Source organism: Protopterus annectens, chromosome 15.part0 (assembly GCF_019279795.1).
Source record: "Protopterus annectens isolate FY-2018-M chromosome 15.part0, PAN1.0, whole genome shotgun sequence".
NCBI classification, from domain to species: domain Eukaryota; kingdom Metazoa; phylum Chordata; order Ceratodontiformes; family Protopteridae; genus Protopterus; species Protopterus annectens.
This window is the reverse complement of record NC_056749.1, coordinates 393,298,192-393,324,411: the sequence shown is the minus strand read 5'-3', so window position 1 is coordinate 393,324,411 and position 26,220 is coordinate 393,298,192. Positions and strand designations below refer to the sequence as shown.

General features: G+C 35.6%; 1 protein-coding gene across 1 annotated transcript in view; it reads left to right on the top strand.

The window, feature by feature from the left end:
• LOC122789837 (connector enhancer of kinase suppressor of ras 2-like) overlaps positions 1-26,220 on the top strand; it is a 2,725,661-nt gene that overhangs the window by 2,512,887 nt on the left and 186,554 nt on the right. The window contains exon 10 of the mRNA XM_044057275.1: positions 8,646-8,770. Coding sequence (XP_043913210.1) covers positions 8,646-8,770 — 125 coding nt within the window. The remainder of the gene's footprint in view (positions 1-8,645; positions 8,771-26,220) is intronic.

The following is a 26,220-nucleotide window of genomic DNA, read 5'->3' as shown; positions in this document are numbered from 1 at the left end:
GAAAGGCCACAAAAATACCTCACTAAGAGGATCTTAGGCCTTAGAAACATGCCCTATATGGACAGACTCAAAAAACTCCAGCTATACTCTGTCGCTTATCACCTACTTAGAGGAGATCTCTGCTTGACCTACAAAGCCATGTCTGACCCAGAGCTGCTAGATATGCTCCACCTAAAGAAATCCCAATCTCTCCATGCCACACATTCCAGGGACCTAAACCTCATTACCACAATAAACAGAACATGCTGGAGGGACAGGTTCCTACCTCAGAGACTTCCCATACTATGGAACAAACTTCCCATTCACATCAAGCAGAGCACTTCACTGGCCCTCTTTAAGAGAAATCTTGACGAGTGGATGGGCAATAGGAAGTTCACCCCGGGGATTACTTCAGTGGCCTTGCTTGACAAGGGCACTGAGAACTAACTTTGGGCTGCATGATGCCAGGGAATCTTCTTGGGCTAGGCTTATATAGGCTCTAGGGCTGTTAGCCTAGCACACACCTATGAACCTATGAACCTATTAAGTTTTGACGGATAAAGTTCGTCAAAGAGATATTCGATTTTAGTTTGTTTGATAAAATGATATAGACCCCTACTACATGACCCTTGTTTATGGACTCCATTCCCCTTTCAAAGAAGTTGACCAGATTTGGTAGACAGAGTCTACTCTTCACATAACCAAACAGTTGGTGGCCAAATCAAATCAGATTGTTGATATTGCAGTTAATTAAGTCAGTTATAATACATTGCATGGCTTTGCAGATGAGGCTTGTAAGACCGATTGATCTGTAATTACCTGAGGTTTAGTAGTAAAACCACCATTATGGAGGGGCATCATGAGTGCTGTGCACCACTCATCAGTGATGAAAGCAGTAGCTAAACGTAGGGCAAACTGTTTAAAGAGTGGGAATGCAAGAGCATGATTTGGACTATTAATTAAGCAAACAGATATATTCTCAGGTCCCATGGAAGAAGTTTTTTGGTCATGATAAACGTTTTCAGTAATGGATCTGTACAGGTAATTGAAGGCATAAGGGATTCAGGTATTTCTGGAATTCGGATAAAAGGGTCTGAGGTAAAGTTGGCACTGCATTTGTTTGCAAGGAAGGTCACAATATGAGTCATTACTTTGAATAATTTCAGAATAATGCAGCATATTGTTTTTCAGTTTTCTAACATAGTAAAGATTCATAATTATCACTGGCTTCAGAGACTTGTCTAAGGTCATGGGCCTCTTTAGTGGACCTGATAGTGGATTCCAGATTTTTATAATCCTTTTGATATTTTCTTTGAAAAGATGTGTTTTGGAGCTGCTGTATAATTTAAAGAGTTTCTTTTCTTCTTGTAGAGTTTATTTATGGTAGAAAAACCACCAGGTCAATTCACTTTTTAATTGATTTTTTTGAATTCTGGATGGGACTGTTAGCCCTGTGCATTTTTCCTAAATGTGTGTAAAATTCCTTAGTGAAGACTGTTGCAATATCTTGGTTGGTGCAGTGCAGTCAAAAGGAATTGTTGATATTTCATCACAGACTACATTGAAGTTGGCACATTTATAGTCTTTAAATTCAGTGAGAGTTTAAAAGAGGAGTTCACAAGTTTGTTGTCTGACTTCACAGGGGAAGGAAATAAAAGAATAGGAGAAGGGCAAGAGGCAAGCATATTGGTAAGAATCCTACTGAGTAGGCTATATTGTCTAATAGGTTTTGCTAAACAACTGCTTAAGGGAGTATTTGTTTATATAGTACAGGAATTTCTGGTCATATCCTGCACTGAAACTATAGGTGTCCCAGTTTATTGATGGGTACTTAAATTCACCCTAATTAATGGAGTTTTTGTTGATATTGGAGATCATTTTGAACACAGAGGAACCTTATGTAGGCATCAAGGGACAGGGAAAGTACTCTGTAGCAGGCTACTCATTAATAATTAGTCCTATCTCAAGTGATCTGTACTTTAGTGAGTTCAGACTATGGGACCCTTGGAGATAATGTGTTCCCTGACAAATATGGAGACTCTACAGTTGCACCTGTGTCTAAAGACATGAAAAACACTAGACCCAGATGTAGAAAGATATGCAGATTTGGATGCTATCCAAATGCAGGAGTGGAACAAGATCAAGCAGTTTATTGTTTAGACTTTATAAAGCCAACGTAATAAGATCTGATTCTGGGACTAATGTATTAATCATGTGGGGATGCCCATAAGCTGATCTACTTAAAATGGTACCACAGGGTCAGAAAAGGCTTTAAAATGAAAGGCACAGGCTGTCTTTAGCAAGTCAAGCTAGACTGTTGAGCATCTTATTCCATGCTGACTCATACTGCATCCCCTTCAAATGACACCAGCTATTTAACCAGTTATTGAAACCAGTTACCTTGTCTTTGCATCTGGGGATCATTCAAGGTAAAGAAAGGATAACACTCATTACTAGTTCTTACCTGCATTTGTAAAATGCATGAAGATGTGTAACATATTTCTCTGTATATATCTCAGAGTTTTGTGTCTCAAGATATTCACTCCCACATGGTGACTACTATATCATAGATATACTTGTTAGGATATAAGGTTATTAGGGCCCTTGTAATGACAGAAATCCTGGTGCCCAGAGGACAGCTCACTATAACCCTTTCCTTGCTCAGACTTGAGAGTGTTGAGTAAATGTGCCTGAAAAGAGTCAAACAAGAATCTCAGTCTCATTTCCTATTACTGGGCTAACAGCCCCTCACTTTCTGCAAGTACTGCACTATAACAATAAAGTCTCTTCGAACCACCTGAAACCAGGTATTCCAGAAGCAAAATGGGCTTATCCGTGTCACCTCCAGCACCCCTTACTAAAGGGGTGCCCCAGGGATCCATATTCACCCTATCACCTCCAGCACCCCTTACTAAAGGAGTGCCCCAGGGATCTATATTCACCCTATCACCTCCAGCACCCCTTACTAAAGGAGTGCCCCAGGGAGCTATATTCACCCTACTGTGTTTTCATTTCATTATTAAACAACCTTCAACCTCCCTAACCTCCTGTCACTCTTTCTGCTGATGGCATGGTTATCCTTAGATCCAGTCCATCACACTCAACTATTTAAATCCTGCTTCAATCTCACCTCAACTCCATTCATTTTTAGCTAAGCAACCATATACCTCTCCTAAACCCCTCCATAACAAAAAGCATGATATTTTTAACCTCCCAGAACCTGAAAAAACTTCTAAAAAAGTTCAGCATTACAGAACTTAATGGTACCCCAGCAGAAGCAACAGCATCCTTTAAATACATAAGATTATGACTGGACCAGTCACTTACCCTGCTAGACAGGGGTCCAGGGAAGTAAATATTGTGGGAAGAAATAGTCAGGGAATTGTTATGGCTAGTCTTGTATAGGCCCTAGGATCGATAGCTTAGTACCAACCTATGAACCTTGTATCTCCAATATTCACATTGAAAACAACAGGAAAAGCCCAGATCTCTTTTATTCTAGTGTTAGAAAATACATTCCCTTCTTTTCAGACCAGAAGAGTTGCAATAGGCTAAAGAATTCTCCTAGCAAAACTTGAATACAAGCTTTGTATCATAGCCACAACCTCAAGCAAAACCCTCATCCACTCTACAGTCCACTAAACACAAAGTCTGGTGACTCATTTCCAACTTCCTCCATCTGGAACACCACTGCACCATCCTTTCCAAAGCCATATGGCTCTCTGTCACCTAAATAGTTTAGATACTCCAAGGGTCCCTTTTTCAATCTACTTCAAAAAGGTGCCTTAATGCTTCCTGCTGCCAAATTCCATAATAAAACCACATCCTATACTCTCCCCAACTTTTCCCAGTTTATTCCCTCACTCTACATCCTGCATAATGGACTGAACTGACCATTCCTCTTTCATTCTTATATCCAGACGCTGACAATCCCCCCACCCCCCGAAAAGAAACATCCTCTTTCCCCACTTTCAGACCACAACTCAAAATATATCTCCATTAAAAATCTGACTCAAAGTGCTTTTCCATTGGAGACATCACCCAACTCCCCCCTCACCTACATCACTTTTACTTCCACCCTCTGTTCTCACCTGCTGCTTACCTTACGTAGTTAGTTCTAAAATAAATTCACATTTCTTCTTCTGAAAATCAAACCATAACAATAGAAGAAAGCTAAGGTCAGATGTGTTTAAAGATCCTGCAGCCCCTATACAAGCAATGACTTTGAATTCATATCAGTCCTGTCAATATTAGGAAGAAACTAGAAAAACTTGTTTAGATCCAAGTTACCCATGTTTTATGTTGAAATGATATGTATATGTTTTTGAAACATCTGATGGCTTCCTAAATGCAAACCTAAATGTTTTAGGATTTCCATTATGCTTATCTGAATATATAATTTGAATGTGATAGTGTAGCTATGTGAATAATCTAGAGATGGTATATTAATTAGTGTGATGCTGGCAATAACACAATGCCTTCGATAGTTATCATTACAACAAGAAAGCTGATAGTCATTTTGACATTATGACAGTAAGTTAGCAATAAGTATAGATGTATAATGGGGGAATGCAGAAAGAAAAACAATGCTTCAGTTACAGGATATGATACCAACAGTACATTATCAGTTGAAGAGTAACTGAATATGTCTGTAAATCTTTCTAAGGAAAATATGTGAACTGAAAAGAGCTGCACTAATACAGAGTTAACTCTGTTTATAAGATACTAGGTGACCTAAAAACATGTGATGAATTTGTGGGTACAGACTATGAGAAAGAACCGAGTCAGCTCCATCCAATAAACACTAATGCCAGCGTGTTTCTCTTTATATTGCATACATTTTTGAGCCTGTGCAGAGGTTTTTCATTTAAGGTTAATACTGGTATAACAGAAATATTGATCTGTTTTTAATACTATGTTTTTCCCTTTTAACACATCCTTCTTAGAATTTTCATTATTATACTCCCTGTCTTGTATTCCTGTACTAATGATAATTATTTTTTAAAGGTTTTGCCTTTGCCACCACTCCATATTCCCATTGCAGCATTCAATTTGTTCCTTTACTTCCCTTTATCACTCTCTTTCTTTTCCTGGTTATACTTTATCTGTTATTACTTTTACGCCAGAGTATTGTTTTCCCTTTATGTTTGGTATGTCTAGCAGATGCACCATAATACTTCCACTTATTGTGTTTGTTGCATTAATCTTTGAATAGCACGTGTGATGAACAATTTCTCTAACCTCTCTCATGTATGCTAATATGTTTATCTCTTCCTAGTAGAGTCTCCAAGTCTTCCGATATATAATTCTCTTCTTCATTGAGAAATGTTTCTATGATTTGCATTTTCTGATGTTTCTTTTTTTGTATAGTCATATTTGAAAATTTAAATGATTGTGATAAATATTCTGAAATGTTGTCTCAAAAACATTCTAAGTATTGAGAGCTGGCCTTTGCTCGCCTCATTTCCTGAGCATATAACCACTCAGAATGAGTCATTAGGCTAATGTGTTGTTTGCATCTGGGATTCTGCACTGCTCCCTTCATTTAGGAGTTGATTAGCCACCTCATTTTCATTTGTTTAGTTTCTGCTCTATTACTGACTTGATTCCCTTTCAGTACATTTCATTTCTGAATATTTAATATCTTCTTTAATAATATTTACATTATCTGGATGTTGTTTCCTGTATATATATATATATATATATATATATATATATATATATCTGCAAGTAAATTTAAAACTCTGTAGTCATTAGGTTCATAGGTAAGTATTAGGCTAGCTGCCGTTGCAGGCCACTTTAAGCCTAGCCAATTTCCCTTTTGGTGCTTGAATTAACCCGTCCCATTTTGTGATAACTTGGCCTTACCCATTTTATATAATTATATATTACTCAAATTGAGAAAAAATGTGATAATACCATAGATAATTGAGGGGAACCCAAGTATAGGATAAAGCATTTAGGAGCTGCTTATGTTCATTAGTAGTACAGGGGTAGACCTAGAGTAAATTTTCTATTACCCATCCATAGATTCAAGTTATGCTTGAATGAAGATAGGGTTGAGCTTTGTTTTACGTGGATGAGGAGTCTATTCTGATGCAGTGGTATCCTCTGAAAGATATACTTGTCCCTCAAACCATTCTGTCGATATTGCAGAATAGATTTAGATCCCTTGCCTGTGTATTTCTGATGGCATTTGACTTGCTGATGTGCAGTAAGTCCATCAATATTTGGTCTGAGGATGTCTTGTATACCAGACACAGGTCACCTCTTAGAAGTCTGTAGGATACTGAGTATAGTGACAGCCCTTTGATGCTCTCTGTGTAGGAGATATTGTTTAGGGCCTGTATCTTTGTAATAAGTTATTACTGTGGGCATTCCAGTTCTTGTACGTGTCTGGACAAATACAAGACAACTGAGTAAAGGAGGAAAATTACATTTCTAGATCCAGACACAATCCTTTTGTTTAGAATATAGAAAGACTTTCTTATGACAGTAGACCTGTGTTGCTTGAAAGTTAGGTCACTGGCAACATAAGTTCCCAAATCCTGAGCAACTATGTCAACTCTTAGGGGTGTATTGTCAATGTGGTAGTTCCCTATGGTAGACTACTTCCCAAAGGACACAATAATGCCTTTTTTGGCATTTAGTTTTAGTACATGGTTTTGGAGCAATTTGTTTGGACAAACCTTTGTGCATGATGGCTAAGTCATTTAGGGATTCAGTGACGGCTATTATCATGTACTCATCTGCAGACTTAGCCACCCAGAGCACTTTGGTATTGGCTTTTATTTCAGAGAAGTAGATGCCAGGAAGGAGAGGTCACAGTGCTAAATCCTGTCCAGTTCCACTGTTGGCTGGTTTCTTTGTGGGTATTGTTCATATGTACTGCACCATATTAAATTTAAACTTTTTTCCTTCATCCCACATTAGCTACCTTGCCTTTTAAATAGTTTGTGTTTTTTTTGCATTTTTTTCCATTACATAAGCAACATATGTGCATACACACATGCACACACGCACACACACACACACACACACACACACACACACACACACACACACACACACACACACATAAACACACACACACACACACACACATACACACACACACACACATATGAATATATTTAAGTTTTGTTATGTCATGCTTTAGTAGGCAGCCTCTGTTTTAGTTACAGGAGTGCTTGTATTAGCCCTCATGCTGTGTACAGAGAGAAATTTTACAATTAGTTAACATTCTGCTTTGAAAACTATCTTGCCTCCATTAGAGTTATATGACTGAAGACTACAAGCCTACAGCTCTGCCTTGTGCCTATAGAAATCTACTAATTATCAGAAAAGTGTGATGGCTTCCTTTCGGTACTGATTATCTCTGTTTGGATTCCACAGTAGCACAGCAGGTGTCATGTACAATGATGGAATGATATGTGCCACAAACAACAGAATGGTATTCTGAAATAGAGGGAAAACATTTTTTGACATTTCAGGAGAGAATAGTAAAAACTGCCCTGTTGTATTTTCTGCATCAACATGTTCTTATAGGATGTGTTTCATATTGCTTCAGCTCAGCTTCTTTTCATAATTGTTGGGACTTCATATATTGTGAGAAAGCATTTTAATGAGTTGTTTAATAATGACTATGTACACAGCAAGTCACAGGAGTTACATATCTGTACTTATAATGGCAGATAGAAAGCATTGATTAGCATACCTCTCAACTGTCCATATCTTTACCTCATATTTTTTGTCTGTTCCTCATAAAATGTGTGGTTTTCTTGTAAATCAGTATGGACTGAGGTCACAAAATAATGACTTACGTTTGAGTTTCAGATATTCCATTTTTAACTCAGCTGTGGACTACCTACTATTTTCTATTTGATTATTTTGTAGCATGTATTTTACAGTTATATTTTACAGTTCAACTTTTATTAAATCAACTAAGTGCTTAACATAATTTAAGAAGTGAACATCACACCCTTCATACTGTGAAATCTCTTCTTGGTTTGTTTTGGACCAGTATCGATTGCATACTGGGTTTTTCTGTGACTTCAAGGGATACCATGGATTTCTCTTTTTGAGTTTCAGACATTATACCCTTCAGAAAATCTATGCTAATGCTCAACTTTCTAGGTTTATAAGCCCAATATTTAAAATGTGTCCCTATTTTTGGGCCTTTGTCCTGTCCCCCCCCCCATTATTATAGGCCTTGTCCAGACTGCTTGGGCTAAGAGGCTGTGAGGTATGTTTGCCAGTGTAAGGTGCCCTTAGAAGGGTAATTATTGTGGAGATATGACATTTCATCTACAGCTGTAGTGAGTACCTCAGTGTACTTTGTATTGACAGAGGGTATTTCCTGCATTATCTGTGACTAGTGTCACTTTTTGTTATGTACTATGATTTTCTTTTTTGCATTATCTGCTAGCCCTTTGCTCTCAATGAAGCTGCAATGACCTACTGAGGTTCATGAAGTGGTACAATCACTATAATGTCAAAACATTCATTTGGGAATATGGTTAGGTAACTTAGAGGAACTATACGCAAATGTTAAAGCTGCACTGTTTCAGTATACCATTTCTGCTAAAGTATAATGCACTGAACTGTTAAGAAATAACCAGCTTCAACAGTATACCACTCTGAATATTTATTAATGTTTTATGCAGCCATTAATTCCGACCAGTCCAACAAGTACTACAAATACTCCAACAAACACCATTGGAATGTCATCAAAAATGGACAGCTCTACTCTCCATGATGTCTTCATCTTATCTCCAGTTTATGGACCAAGGTAAACTTGAATCCACAATGCAGGGAAATGTTCTTCTGTTCAAAAATGCACTTTTTTAACACACAAATATTTCAGTAGATTCAATAACAATAAGGTGTTCAGTTCTAGAATAGTTAAAGGCATAAGGGGGCAATGAATGAAAACACCTGCCAGCTTTATGGTTCGCTGTGACAAAGCTCTGGAATTTGCCCCAGTTGGCCTTTACTTGACTAGTGGTCCATGCATTTGAAGAGCTGTCATGACAGAGGTGTGGGCTAAATGACAAACTTTTGGCTTGTCCATCTTGGTGTGTATCAGCTGTTTGGTGCATAGGGAATATGCAAAAGAACAAGGATCATGATGTCCGCACTGTAATAGTTTATTAAAGCACAGAATTAACAGCAATAAGAATGGCAAGTGTAAAGCTTTCAAGACAAGCTCTTTTTCAATGTTTCAACAATAACAGCTGCATAGTACACACCTATATATAAAAAACAATTAACAACTAGTTTAAATGTTAATTAGCTAGCCTATAGGAAATTCATATTAATGAAACTCACTGAAAACTATAAAAGGTACATTCCTATATAATTATAAAAGTATATAAAAATATAAAACAGTAAATGAATAAATAAACTTTTTAAACTAGTTGTTATTGTTATTGCTGCTACTTCAGTGTTTTAATAAACTATTATAGTGTGGATGTCGTGTTCCTGGTTCTTGTTGCATATTATACATTTTACTTTGAAACCCCTTGGCTATCTGATGGTTTATTTTGGATTTTGTGGTTCATAGGGAATAACAGTAATATGCATGATTGCTTATGTGGCATGTAGGGCCAGGAAACATGTACTCCATTTGTAGAAGCCCATCTTTGGCATATGTTCCAATCTCATGGCAGATCCCACAGCCACAACAGAGGTATATTAGTCATAAAAAAAAGCCCGACCTCCTGCAGTGGGTGACAGCAGCATTCCCTGTACTTGACTTTTAGTCCTGTGGAGAATGAAAAACTGGTGAGCTCTCACCACCACAGAGAACAAATAAGTCTACATGCAGCTAAGGGGGAGGCTTGATGATGATGTAGGGCTAATAGAACCCCCCCACACACACGAAAAAGTCACCACTACACTTTTATTACTCTTTGGTTTCATTGTAACTTTGCAAACATTTGTCATACCCATTAGTGATGTTTCATCCTCTTGGTCTCATGCCTAACATTCCAGTTTATCCAGATAAGTTAGAAAATGATCTAGGTATAGGGTGGGTTAATAGATGGAACAAGATGTATGTGCAACAGACTACGAAGGGGAACAGTGGATTATCCATGCAGCATAATTCTGATGAATGCAGTGTAAAGAAGCTGCTTTACATAGGCATGTGAGCTGTGCAATAGCATCGACATTTTCTTGCATCTACACTCGCACCCGAAAGCATGAGTATGTGTACCTACATATTCACACATACAGAACACCCGAAAGCATGAGTGTGTGTACCTACATATTCACACATACAGAACACCCAAAAGCATGAGTATGTGTACCTACATATTCACACATACAGAACACCCGAAAGCATGAGTATGTGTACCTACATATTCACACATACAGAACACCCGAAAGCATGAGTATGTGTACCTACATATTCACACATACAGAACACCCGAAAGCATGAGTGTGTGTACCTACCTATTCACACATACAGAACACCTGAAAGCATGAGTATGTGTACCTACATATTCACACATACAGAACACCCAAAAGCATGAGTGTGTGTACCTGCATATTCACACATACAGAACACCTGAAAGCATGAGTATGTGTACCTACATATTCACACATACAGAACACCCGGAAGCATGAGTATGTGTACCTACAAATTCACACATACAGAACACCCGAAAGCATGAGTGTGTGTACCTACATATTCACACATACAGAACACCCGAAAGCATGAGTATGCGTACCTTCATATTCACACATATAGAACACCCGAAAGCATGAGTATGTGTACCTACATATTCACGCATATAGAACACCCGAAAGCATGAGTATGTGTACCTACATATTCACGCATATAGATATGTTGAATTTTAACAGGATACTTCCTACATCAATTTTAGATTTCCTCAGGTCAAACTCAAACAACACCTTCATCTTTTGAAGAAATACTGTCACTGTAATTTTTCTTTCAACCTTCTTGTCCATGTGACAGACAACATAAATCAATTTGTGGCACTTGTCTATAGTGTAGGAGGTTAAAAGTGAAGTGCTGTTATGACAAATGTACTCAAAGTCTAGTTAGTAATATCACCTTTCCATACTAGATACCCTTAATTTATGGCATGAAAACTCTCAACTATCCCCTGAGGAAAAGTAACGAGTGTTTCAATGACCAGTATAAGTTGTCATAAATTTCTGTCCGTGTATTTTTTCATCTGAAAACCTGTGCTCTAGCTGGTCCTCAGTTACCTTGAATGCTTTCACTTAACTGCACTGCTTAAGTAAAAAAAAAATATTTCAGATTTCCAGTTTGAAGAACATACATTCCTCATTCAGATTCCTTAACTTCACAGAAATGAGCAGGCTTGGTTCATTTGCCAGACTGAGTATTTTTGTTTTTCTCCTGGCTGTGCAAACTCAGTGTTAATTTAATAAAGTTCAGAAACTGTATGTGAAAAGATTCTCATAATGCCAGTTTTCCTTCGTTTCTTGGAATTATCTGTTTCCTTTATTTTTCTTTGCAGTTAAAGTATGTTTTCTTTCAATATAAATGTCATTGTACTATTTGGCTGTGCAAGAGATGCAGGGTGGACATCATAGTCCTACAATTTAAATAAGCATAATATTAATCAGTTAATACTGAATTTAAATCAGCTAAATCTGAAGCAAATATTTGGTTTTATAAGTTCTCAGCTGAATACATATAAAGTGGCATGAAAGGACTTGAAAATAATGTAGTATTAGTCACATGCTTTCAAACAGTTTTGGCAGGAAGATGCTGGCACAAGCTTGCAGGAATCTCTTGAGAACGTTCATGAGAACCTGTGTTGAGTGAGCAGAGCATGGCTGACCCACAGCTCATCAAAACCATTTTAGGTTTTCTTATATGTACTGTTAAGGGTGTCTGTATATGGACACCATGGTTGGGCTTTTATAAGGCTGGAAAGTGGGAAGACAAGAAAGCTGAAAACAGGGAAGAAAGAAGACAAAGGACACACAGAAGGATCACATTAACAAGATTGTCCCTGAGAAGGTGGGAAAGAAGGGGCAATGTGCTGTGGGGGAATCAACCTTACATCTTCCAAGAAGTTGCAGATGAAGTAAGGTTAGAGTGTATTGGACAGAAAATTAGGGTAAATGACAGTAGGACACAAAGGAAAACTGTGGTGGGCTGACATTGTGAGGGACAAGACACAGATGGCAGGAGGATGCAAAAGGGAGGGGGAGGAGATTCAGGAGTCAGCTATCATGCTAGCCTCGAAGGCCTCAAATATCCACACCCCTCTATGATGTCCCAGATGCCACGGGGGAGGAAATGACCTTTCAATTGTCCCTATTTTGGAGGAATGTTTCTATTTTCAGACCTGAGTTAGGATGTTCCTAATTTTGAAGGTATGTCTATTTTCAGGCTTGATTTTTTTTTTTACTTTAAGAGTATGTGAAGTGGTAAAAGTCAAAAGTAACTTTATTGTCATTCAACCGATACACAAGAATTCAGCTGAACAAAATTTTGTTTCTCCAAGCTCATGTACAAACAGAAACACAGCAATACAGAAATAAAAATACATATACACAACAACAGTGAACAAACCAGCCGAAGGCACAGAAGCTTCAAAACAAAGCACAATTCCATGGACTACATCAATCATTCCTCTACACTGCTGCCATCTCCCACTCCCATCACCCCAACATCCAAGTCCCAGTCCTTCCATCCGACCTTCCTTCTGACACCACAGACCCTCACAACCACCTCTACCTACAGGCCTAAATGGCAACAACCACTTAAAATAACTTTCTTCAATCTTCACCATCTATACTGTCACTGTCACCAGTTTCATTCTCCGACACCATGAGCAGCATCCCAAATTCAGTCCAGTTTCCACAGACCCAATGAAAACAAATCCAGTCCCTTTAAATCACATATGGCAGACAAAGGTTATGGCCTCCGCTTCCTGCATTCCGCATCCAGCCCAACTCACCACTGAATGCCCAAACTTGCATGTGTTCAACATTCTCAAAAACAAAGTAAAAACTCAATGAGGACACCATCGCCACAATCAACTGCACACTCGACCAGGCCAAACAGATCACCAGATCAACAATCCATGAACATACAAAACAAAACATAAAAATGGAAATGGGAGCTGCCATACAAGGCACCGCCATACTGCCATCTTCTCAACCTTCCTTATCAGGTATACATTTTACAACTGTCTTGTTCATAGAAAACCACACTACATGATCAACAAAGAATGATTTAAAGAAAGAGGACACACAACCTACATCTCCCCTTTTCTGAAGCAGAAATAAATGACCTTCTGTGATAACATTTTGTGATACAGTTCATAAAAGTTCACAGGTTATACACTCTGTAATAATGTGCTTATATTTTTCCATCATTTTGTCAGTCTCTGCTTTTTAAATATGCTAAGGAGTATTCCATATTCCTACTGAAAGTGAAAAGAGATGTGCTATTTGTTATTAAAATGTTGTGCTAATTAGATGTCCAAAAATTTAGCTGTATGTTCCTACTTTTCAAGGGCCTTTGTTCCTATATTTATTGTTTTCAAGTTGAGAGGTATGAGGAGACCTTCTGTGGCATGATGTTCAAACAGTCTGGTATTTACTGGAGGATAGACTGCAGTAGGTGCAGGCACCTCTCCAAAGCCTTCTCAACTGCTTCCTCAACCAGACCCTGAAGTTTATGGTGTTCAAGGCTTACCAGGCTGCTATGCACCAGGAGTTCACAAAGGTGAAGTTACTGCTCCCAAACTATGAAGACATTCCTGTATGGACAGGGGGAGGTAGAGATCATTTTGTCACCTGGAGGCATGTGGCTGAGCAGTCCAGAGCATTCTGGACCTGTAGAAAAAATTAAAAAGGAGAGGAAAAATGGAGACAAGAAATTGACTCATAAGTTTTCTGAATAAATGATCCTTTATTTAATGACATAGAATTTAACAATTACTCATTTACTGATGTAATCAGAAATTCATTCTAAGCAGCGTTGCGTGTCTTTCATTTATTAACAGTGACTTGATTCCAACAATTGCTTCTTGATAGCACCTGACATTGCAGGTTCTTGTCTGATATGAATTAAAACCTGCAGTACTAAGCAATGTGCAATTAAATACTGCAGTAGTAAATGCTGACAGCTACTGCTTCAGTGGCAAGTAATGGTTTCAGTGCAAAACAAGTCATCACTGATATACTGCCGTTCCTTTCACTTCAATAATTTAGTGTAATACATTTACATTACCATTTCTGTTTAATTTATTTTTTATGTACTGACTGTGCATTGATGATCTGAGTGTGATAATCTATGAAAATAAAACTTGCTGCTGCATTAAAGAATAATACCATTTTTTATATTTTAATATTGCTTAATAGTATGCAGTGTTCTTCATACTTACATATAGACATGCTGTTATGTTTGAACTCTGCTGTTAATAAAAGAACCTCATATTGTCATAAGAACCTCATACTGGCAGACAGCATTTGACAGACAATTGCATAAGGAAGCAACCAGCATCTTTATGATCTATAAAACACATTGTGGTTACACACAGCAGGCATTTATAATTGAAGTATACTGCTAAACAGCAATAGCTTTAAAATATGCATAATGTCTCTTGCTAACAAACATTTAATGAGTTCTATCACATACAGAGAGTTAAAACTCCAAATGTATTAAAAATAATTGTTTGATTCTTCAGTCAAAAATATTTGTACAGTGTTTAAGAAAAAGATGCTACGTAATTTGTATCCCAAGCTTTGCTCTCAAAGTGGAACTCTTGACATCCATTTCTCAGACTTAATCTGGTTATATTCAAAGCCTGGTTTGTGGGAGGCAGAGCCTGAATGGCTAACTGAATGCAGCAGATTTTCAGAGCTCCATAAAACTAATATAAAATACAGGAAACAATTTATTTATTTTTTTAACAAAAACATTCAGAATTGATAGATAAAAGTATAAACTATATAACTAGAAACTTTGGTAGATTTAGGTGAATTTTTTCCTGTCAAACTACAAAGGAGAAGATTTTAACTGTGGAGATGAGTACTTCAAAGCAATCTCACGCTGACTTGGCTATAGAAAGAGAACTACAACTAGTAACTACTGCAATACAAAAGCTGTCATTAAAAATGGATGACTTTAAGGAAAATCTACAAAATCTCAAGGAAAATTATCAGAAACAAACAGATACACTTAAAGAACTCATCCAGCAACATCAATCTAAAATAAATTACATAGAAATCACCCTGCATGACTTTGAGGGAAGACACAAAGAAGAGGAAACACAGAAGGAATTACTTATCAAACAAAATATTTGGATTCTAAACAAAGTGGATGACCTTGAAAACAGGGAGAGATCTAACATAAGAATATTTGGCATCCCTGAAAGAGCTGAACGAGAAAATATAATCATTTTCGTAAATAAATGGATTCCAGAAGTCTTAGACTTAAAAGAGGGTTTCTCATTTGGCATCGAGAAAGCTCACAGAACTTTAGGAAGACCAGCATCAACATCATCATCTACTCCCCCTAGATCAATTGTTATAACATTTTTATCTTATTTAGACAAGGAACTGGTCCTAAAGACAGCCTGGAGAAAGAGCCCTTTAAAATATAATCAAAACCCAAAGGAAAAAATATGGCCACGATAAACCTTCTAAAGCAAAACAACATCAAAACTCAACTTGCCTTTCCTGCCAAAATTAAAATCTTACACCTAAATGAAATGAGGACTTTCAACAACTTAGAAGAAGCCACTGCATTCATTAAAAACAATAATGTTATATCCATACCTGAAGATATGGCTTGAATAGCTCCTTTACTGAAAAGGGTCACCAACAAATCTTCCTGGGCTGTTGTTAAAAAGAAAAAAACTGAATCAAAAATTGCTGTCCTTTCTAAAATTCTCAAAGTATCTACTGCAACTTGACTGGAATACGTAATGTGATTATCTTATATTTCAAACAAGGTATGTTATGTAAATGTTCTTACATATATATATATATATATATATATATATATATATATATATATATATATATACACATACAAAATGAAAGAAAAAAGAAAGGAAAAAATGTTGGTTCTATCCCATTAATAGCAATGTAATATAAGAGAATTACTTTTGTAGTAAAGTTATAATAATATATATTATTAATAATAATTATATAATATAATAATAATTTTATATATATATATATATATATATATATATATATATATATATATAAATAAATAGTTATACTAGTAAACTGTTTTATACTACATGATTTAAAAAGGGTGACAAGTTTATAAGTATTGTTTTTTTCTTTTCAACTCATATATACAGCTTTGAGTGCTATGGATAAATAGTTGTTTCATACCATCATGCCCAAGTTTAAAACATTTAATAGCTAAATAATGGAGTTATTGGAAAAAGAAAAGAAAAAAACATAATCTACTCCAGTTTTAAAGTATGCAAGATCTGCTCTTGTGATCAATTACTCCCAGTAATTAAATGTGCCTTAATCTTAGTGAATGCTTGTTAGTTACTAATACGAAGGATTACTTTTTAGAGATCACTACATCTGGCAGTGAATCTTGTTTCAAACTATGCATGTCCCCAATTAAAATGGAGTCTAGCTAGATTGTTATGCTTTTTTTGCCCATGATTAATAGATTGGGCTTTGCTCTGTGTGAGATGCAGTAAGCGAGTGCATTGTGATCTCCATACATCCATTTTTGTTCTTCTTTGATTATCTAGAGTGTTATAATTGTAGTGGGTTTGGCTTAATGTTTTGGCTTGAAATGTGATTACCCATTTGAGAGGTAAGCTTTCTACATCTGATTTAATAAGTAAGAGATTAAAGAGTATGACTGGCGTTGGTAAGAGGGGAAGGAACTTGGACGATAGGTGCCTGTGTGTAGGTCTGAGATGCTGGTTGGAGCAGAGATGCTATTGTAAACTGTGAAGATTTATGCTCCTAATATTCCCCATGATAGCTGGAGGTTAAAGAAGTGAGCGTCCTTCATATATAGTGCTGAATAAATGAACAGGTTACACTGCTGGGACATTTGGCTGGGCTTGTTTTGTTTCATGATATGTGAAGAGATGGACTTTTGTGTAGAGGTGGATGTGGGATTTGTTGGACAGTGATTGTGGTTCTCGGGTTCAGTGTTTTTAGGCGGGGTTGATTGGGAGTCTTACGAGAAGGGGTTAAAGTGAAGGAATATTTGTCTTGATGCTAGCTGAGCAGGAAATCATATACATCAAACTTAAAGTGGTGAAGCTTTTTTCAATGCTCGAGACAACATATGTGTCAGTCTGTCTTCAACTCATATGTCACAGAGTTACAAAAGTAATGCAAATAGAAGGTAGTGACTCCCTGATTGGTTGTTAGGGTACAGAGGGCTTCTCCTCTAGTGAAAGTGATTTAGAAGTATTTAATGATGCTGCTGGTGTTTTGTTTAAAAGCGATGACACTATGTATAATAGGACATGCAACAGTTTTATACTTTCTTTACACAAAGTTAACATTTTCTCTTAGATTACAGATATATGTATGTTTACTGGCAATGTCCATAAAATAAGTAAAAAGTGGAAAATTCATAAAATCTGAAAAATAACAGGATATGCACAGACTCGTATGCATCTGGGAAAAAACAAGTAATACATAGGAGTGCATAAAATGACTTTTAGACAATCTGTGATGTATCTTCCTTTAATGCATAAATCAGGAAATTTGTTTATAAGTTATAATATGTTTAATGTTTTCTCAGATAATTTGTTTGTATCACAGACAACAATTCATGCTTAATATATGGCAAAGGGTGCAAATAGATAAGCCATGGGTTCACCTTATTAAAATGTGTCTGTAAAGTTGAAACCATGCTGTTTAAACTTTCAATTTCATGAAACAATATAACAAATAGAGTCCTAGTTTAAGTATGATCACAATAACTTCACAGACAACTGCACCTAACCCTCTGATAGTGTTATACTCTTTAACAGACAATAATAAAAGCTGATATTAATACCAAAGGCTCACATAAAATAATAATGTTATTCACTATATCTGTTAAAACTGCACAAAATTGCTAATAACCAATTCAACAATCAATCACTTAGTAAATAGAGTCCTTATAAAGATAGAAATACACTAATGTCATGTGCATAATGCATGAACAACTTTTGATACCATATATCTTTTGGATATTGTTTAGACATGTTTATGTATAAACAGTTCTTTTTACTTTTATTCTGGGTAATTGCATTTGATTATAACTAATAAACAAAAGAAAAGGGAACATAAATATTGTATAGATTTGTTAAATAGGCTACATTAATCTAGGAACTTCTGTAGACAACTTGGACCATGTGTTTCATTATTTTAGTTAATTATACACCGTTCAAGTAACAGGACTAGTTAGTAGAATGAAAGTCCCACTGTCCAATATAATTAATAAAGATCAAATGGATTTTATATATAATAAACAAGCACAGGGCAATATCAAACGGATATTAATATTGATTATTTAAACAGAGAAAATCAAAAAGCATTGATAGTTGGTTTAGATATAGAAAAGGCCTTTGATTCTTTAAACTGGGATAATCTAATTAAAGTTTTGAATATATTTGATTTTCCTCTCTATTTTATCACATTTATAAAGAAAGTTTATGAGAATAACTTAGCATTTGTTAAAATAGGCCCTTTTACCTCTGAAGCCATGCAGATCACTAGAGGCACTAGACAACCCATGTCACCAATCTTGTTTGCATTTGCTATAGAAATTCTTACAATTCTAATATGTAGCAATTCAAAAATAAGAGGGATAGATGTATATGATCAATATAGTTCCAAAATAATGTTGTTTGCTAATGATGTGCTTCTCACTTTAACTCTAAAAAGTATTAGATGAAGTAGATTTGCTAATAAGAAACTTTCAAAAACTCTCATGTCTCTACTTTAATAAATCAAAATCAAAGTTCCTGTTGTTAAATAAAAAACAGGATGTACAAGTATCTGTAAATCATATTATTGGTAAGCAAGTTCCAGCCTTGGACTATTTGGGGATTGTATTGTGTAAGAATATGGTAGAGATTCTAAATACCAATTATACAAACATTATAGAATCAATTAAAACATTGGTAAATAAATGGAACAATATGTTTATAACATTTGAAGACAGACTGCAGTTGATAAAAATGGTCTTACTACCTAAAGTAATATATATAGCCCAGGCTCTTATATTATTACCATAAAAAAGATTTCTTAAAGAAATTACATCAATATTCTAAAAGTTCTTATGGTATCCAAAGAAAAATAAAGTGGCATATTCTCATCATATTAGACATTTGGAACAAGAGGGGGGTTAAAATTTCCAGACACTGAAACATACATAAGGGCTTCTACACTTAAAATTGCAATAGATTGGGTAAATCCTAAATATTCTTCTAATTGGAAATTGTTACGTTCCATAATATTAAGGAATGAAAATGCTTTATCAAAAACATCTTATAGTTACAGATAAAGATAATAGAATGTGGTACTATTTGAGTATAAATCTACAGCATATTGTAGCAAATCCAGCCAAAGTAAACCTAATAAACCATATTTTTGATGCCTTTAGGAAATTTGTCAATATGAATATAGATATAAAACTTTGGTTTGCATTATTAACTCCATTCAGTATTACAAGAAATTTCCCTGATAAAGTACATATAGAGATTTTTACTTTATGGGGAAATAAAAACTTAATATACTGGTTTCATTGTATAAAAAACAAGTCTTGGAAACACAACATTTAATCTCAGCTTATGGATTAACATCTAATGATTGGCCAATGCTGCAGATGTGTTTTAACATATTCTAAGGAGCTATGTAGAACAGTAAACAATTCATCATTTAAAAGTATCCCTAAATTTATATCTTGATTGTTTGAAATTATTTATAACAACACTAATACAAAAAATGATTTTTCATATTTATATAATGTATTAATTGCTTGTAGAACAGCTCCTAATGTATTCTATTGGCAATATTTAACTAAAGTTATACAGACTCCCCAATCAATAGAATATAAGACAAATATCTTACTCTCAGTTAAATTAACATCTCATTCACAATATTGGAGAATATTTTAATGGTAATATCTATATAGATCCTTCTTAACGCCTGAGAAAATTTCAAAGATAAACACCTCAAGTAATAATGTATGCTGGAGATTCCAAGAATCAACAAATGCAGACTGGTCTCATGTTTTTTATGTCTTTGTTAGTATTAGAACATATTGGAATGAGATTAATATTTTTTACAAGCTCTTTATACAGATAAATTTATTTTGACAAAATCTCTAATTTTACTGAATGTAATCAATAATCCTCACTTGAAGAAATTGGATTTGTATTTAATATGGACTATACTAACAATAGCTAGAAAATATATAACCAGAAGATGGAAATCCAACACAGAGCCCACCATGGAGGAATTTTTATGTCTACTGAAGAAGTCTGTTTGAATGGAGATCAAAACTAAAGAACTGAGAATCCATCCCCAAGCCATTAGTCAATAACCTATGGAGAAATGTTTTGACATTGGTTGACATCTTGCAATTGGAATCTGACTCTTTCTGACAATTTAAATATAATGTATCAGCATCATTGTTTTTACATAGATCTGTTGTTATTTTAATCTATTTGTCAGGCTAAATGTAAATATTGTATATAGTTGAATATTTATTAATTGTAAACTATCATTATTATGTTTTAAATCAAAATAAGAAAATATTTGAGTAAAAAAAAGACTGTGCAGTAGTCTACAGAATGGAATTTAATATATCAGTTTTACAACAAATCATAATGACTTTGTATTAAAAAATAGACCCATGCTTGCATTAGGATAAGTAAGTAATCCCTGGATTTTTAATATTTGTTATTGTTATATTCCTCTGTTGCAGTGATGTAACTTTGTAATTTCTATGGAGGTTTTCTCCCCAACCTCTGTTGAAGAGGAGCTCTTGATGCCCAGTTGGACTTTCCCAGTAATGAAATACTAAATAAATAAAATAACATAAATACATTATTGTACCATAAGAAATGTAATATAAAATAAAGATACATAGGCATAGCACATGCCGTTCCAAAAGAAAATTGTTATAGCATATGATATTCATACAAGAATTGCTGACCTCAAAGTACAAAAGACACAATTATCATACTTTGCATGATTTATTTGTTGGCTAACAGAAACATGTTTTACACACAATGGACTGTAGAAGAAGGCATATGTTCAATGTGAAATTTAAATATTAACTTAGTATATACTATACATAACATTCTTTAGATAAGGGTACCAGTAAGAAGTAATATAATTATAAAATATACATGTTGGCTTATTCTGTTGAGTAAATTAAACAATATTTACTGATCAATTGCATTTGCATCATAGAGTAGACTTCATCAGAATAAACACATCTTACAAAAAAATGTCCATTTTAAAGCCTGTTCAATCATATGATACATCATGTGACCATGAATCCTAAATTCTTATAATATTTATCTTAAACAGTTTTTAATCATAATCATTTTAACCTGGGATGATATATTATTAAAAGGTAAAATTACAGATCTAGTCAAGCTCTTACTATGTATAGCGGTGTATAAAAACGTTAGGAGTTGTTCTCTAGATTTACGTTTTTTTTTTTTTTTTAGAAAATACATTTTCCTGGTATCAGGAAGGATTGGAAATTTCTCTGAGTCTTGAGAAGTTTTCTTTCAGATATTATTAAATGTCAGTAAGACATCCAACATTAATGAAGCTAAGATTAATAATAATAAAAGCTTATAAGTTTAAAAAGTAGATGTACAATTAAAAATACACATTTAAAAGTGTAGTTTAAAATATATTTAAACAAATAATTGAATTAGGGATTTTTAAATGGAATCTATATGAAATTTTAAGACTTATGAAATTTGACTTATGTATTTATTTTAAATGTGTGTTCTCACAGGTACACTATGTATAAATTAATTTTGGTAAGAATATAACATGAGTTGTCACATGGGGCCAGATTCCAAAAGAGTTGCTCTCAGTGTATGTCTGCCCTGATTCCAAAAAAAATTGCTCTCAGAGAAAGACTTACTTTGGTATAAACAGGTTTGCACCAGGGCCGTAATTCCAAAAGACCTTCTCCCAGCCTGCTCTCAGTGTAAGTGGTCACTGAGAGCATGTTTTTTGGAATCTGGCCCAGGATGTATCATATGATTGAACAGGTCTTGAACGGATGTTTTTGTTGAAATATGTTTAATCTGGTCAAATCAACTGTACAATATTGATGAAATCACAGTACATACTATTTAATCTGTAATGTGAGCCAAAGTGTGCATGTGTTGTTTTTGTTACATGTTTTTAAGCATTAGTATTTTGTGTAGTCTGAACTTATCCACTATAGTCATGATATGTTATTGCTTAGAATAAACATGTTCTACAGATCTATAAAATGCATAAAGCTTGTAAAAATTCTTAAAACAATGTATAACAGGTAAATGTTTATCTTCCATTGTTTGCAGTACTTAGTAAGATGTTTACAGGCTGGGTTGGAAATGTCATTAGGATGTTTTGGCTGCCTTTTCCTATAAGACGCTAGAGATCTCACCTGAATTAAGCACTGGAGATACTCTACTGATTGATGAATAGTTAGTGAGTGCTTACATTCAAAAGGCTCACACATTTGTCCAATGCCTACATTACATTTACCTCTCTGTTTTGTTTCTTAGCAGATTTAGTTCACTCAAATAAATTCCATGAAGAATCTGCCAGCATCCATTTACGTAAGGTAGAGAGGCATTTTTCAGTGATGTATGTTGGCCTTTTTCACTGCTAAGTGTTGCATGTTTAAGATATTAGGGTATTAGCTACCCATGATGAATCTATGGATTGCTAGATCTTTTCTATCCTCATGTTCCAATTCATGTATTTTCCCCACTTTTTGCCAAAATTCTTTCCAAAATTCCCTGATCATAACACATTCTCAAATGATGTGCTTCCAGGTAGCCCTTACTCCTATTTGGCAGTATCATCAGCACTGTGGCTCATAGAAAAGATTTTACTCTGGCTTATCCAGTCTGAAGCCATGAAGCATTAATGGTAGAACTTCCAGGCATAAAGTCTCCAATATGAGGGCTTTGTCAGCCTCAGTGAAAATTTTTGACACCTTTGGGACATTCTCTAGTGTGAGATTCTGAGCTTCACCCTTAAAAGGATTATTGGTAAACTTGGGCACTGGTTTACGGAGTTCAACTATATAGTCCTGCTATTCCTAGCTGGATTTTAGGGTCTGCATTATATTTAGCTAAAAAGGCACTAAGAACCTGGACTTACAGTGCTTTTAACATCTGGTTGCCATCCCTTTCTGATTTACAAATATGAAACATCTGACTATAGAAAAGGAAATACTGACTAGGCAAGGAGTACTCCAAGTAAAGATCATACATGGATTTGAAAGCCTGATGGTGTAAGCATTTGGAATGAAAAGCAAAGCCCCTTCTGCAGCCATTGTATGGTGAGGAAGGAACCTTGAATAATGGTAATTGTGGGCTGGGCATCAAAGGGTAATAATAGAGCCATTAGCTCATTTGCATTAGACAGAGACTCTAAAAATATCTGTAATACCCTGAAGATGGTGCTAAGGTATTGAGAAGAAGCAGTACTTTATGACCTAGGGTATATTTCCCTTGTTATGATATAAAGCAAGGAGCACTGTGGGGTCTCCATAACATGCTCTCCACTAAGGGCTGTTGGCCTTAGAGAAGGAGAAGAAGAAATGGTATAACATAAATAGGACACCCGGGGTGCCAAAGAGCCCTTGATGTACAACTCACCAAAGAAGCTTGTTATGGTGCTCTGATATGCAACTGTTAAGCTGGGAAGTCTAATTCCTCCCAGTTGTCACTGGCTGTAGTGTACAAACAGGGAACCCCTCATTGCATAAGGTGTCCAAAGAAATTTTAGCAGCAACTTGTCCCACTTCCTTATCTGAGTTTTAAGGATGTACATTGGAAGGATTTGTGTAATATATAGCAATCTGGGGTATAAACTCATTTTGATGAGATGCAATTTTATTTCAAATGGGACTTGTCAGCTATGCAATTCTAGTAAAACATTCTCAGTTGCTTGCTGGACAAATATTATGTTTAAATCTCTGCTGTCTGAGGAAGAGCAAGTTAATCATATTCCTAGATATTTCAACTTGCAGGATTAAGGGTTAAATTGTATTGACTTGCTTCCAAAGCAGGTATAGAGCAATTGATTGACATAAAAATAGATTTTGAAGGATTGACCTTATATCCAGATATGTACTGACACCTTTGTAAGATGTTCCAAGCTACCATAGCTTCATTTGTGGCTCATACAAAAGAAGTAGCATGTAATCCAAACAGAGGCACTCCACAGAGCTGGTGTGAAGGCAGAGACTGGCCGCCTGACTGATGGAGTATGTTGTGCAAATGGGCTGAGAAAAGCTCAATGGCTATCATAAATAAAGGGGGGCAGTGACAACTTTGTCTTTCTCCTTCAGTAAGACCGAAAAGACCTGACTGATGACAGCTGTTGATCCTTGATACATTGCTTTAATTACACTAATTATCAAGGAGGGAAAAGGTGGAACTTCTAACAATTGAAACAGATAGGTGCAGTGCCCAATGTCAATTCCTTCTCAGCATCAACTGACAACAGGTACAGCAGAGTGTTTCTAAGTTGACTCTTCTCCAGCCATTCTGCCACCATAAATGCATTTTGCCAAGGGAATCTTCCCTTCACTAAGCCTACTTGATCTGGATGCATCAGTAGGGGAAGGAGAGGGGTAATCTGGCAGCCCAAATACCCACATATATTTTGCTGTCAGTGTTTAACAAGGAAATGGACCTGTAATGGATATAGGTTGTTGGATCTTACCCTTCCTTTAGTATTGGAAGTATCATTGAGTATTTCCACAACAGGGCTATTTGGGATTCATTAACCATCACCTTGCATGCCTGCTAGAGCAACACTATTGATTGCAGAACCCAATTCCTATGTACCTCTGCTGGAAGACCAGTCTGGGTGCTTTACTGGTGTTAAGCTTTTTAATGGATTAAAGGCTACTAACTTTGTCATTAACTGTTTTAAACATTTCCGTTAGTCTTCTGCCAGGGCAGTCAGTGGAGTAGAGAGATCTTTAGTAATGGTTTGTGATTGTGGATTGTTTTGGCTTGATCCCTACTCCCTGAAACTTTCCTGGTAGAACTAGCCAAACATTTCTAAAGTATCATTCTTGGAAACTGGTAGGTCTACACCTTGGCCAGAGGTATTGAGAGTTGGCACAGACCTCCTACTTTGATCTTAGCTTTCCTTGCAAACCTAGCAAAAAATTATGGAGGGGGGTGGTACTATAATTATGTAACCTTTGGCTACAAAAGATCAACTCTTTTTTTATATTAAGTACTTCTTGATTTCTGGTTTTAAGCTAGCCAGCTTCCTGTATTTGTGCTGCATATTGATTAATTCTTTATTCCATAATTCCAAAGCCCATTTATCCAAGTGACAGTTTTACATTTTAATACAAATTTATAGTGATATATAAACAGAAGTTTCAACCATTTGTTACCAGAGAAACTGCAATTAGCAATTACCTGAATGCTTACCCATTATCAAAACAAGTGCATCTATAGGAATGTTTGAGTATTTTTTTTTTTTTTTTTTGAGTAACATTCTTATGGTTGAGTGGATATTCATTTCCCACACTTTAGAGGGGTGATGATTCCAGGTAGCAAGAACAAGTTTGGAGAAGATTTTGTTACCAATATGTTTTATGAAAGGAGGTAATAATAGTGTAAGGGTCTTATAATTCCATATTCTTAGAAGATATGGGGAGGAATTAAGTATTTTAAATGCAAAGAAAAGGAGGAGCCGAAGGAAGATGGATGTGGCAGTAACTTGAAGCCAGTTGTGTTTCTGTAGAGAAGTTCAATGGTGCTCATCTTGGAATTTTAGGTATGTCAATCTGAAAATTCTGTCAGTGTTTGTAGTGTATAGGTATTTTGAGAAGAGAATAGTATGACAAGACAGAGTGTGAATTCTAAGCATGATGTTAGTATACTTACTACTAGGGAATGATGGCCTTTGAGGGAATGGTTAAATGTTTGAAGATGGTGTACCTGGCATTAAGCTTGGGTTTGGACTTTCTTGCTAAATTCAATATGCTTGTTGAAGATTAGA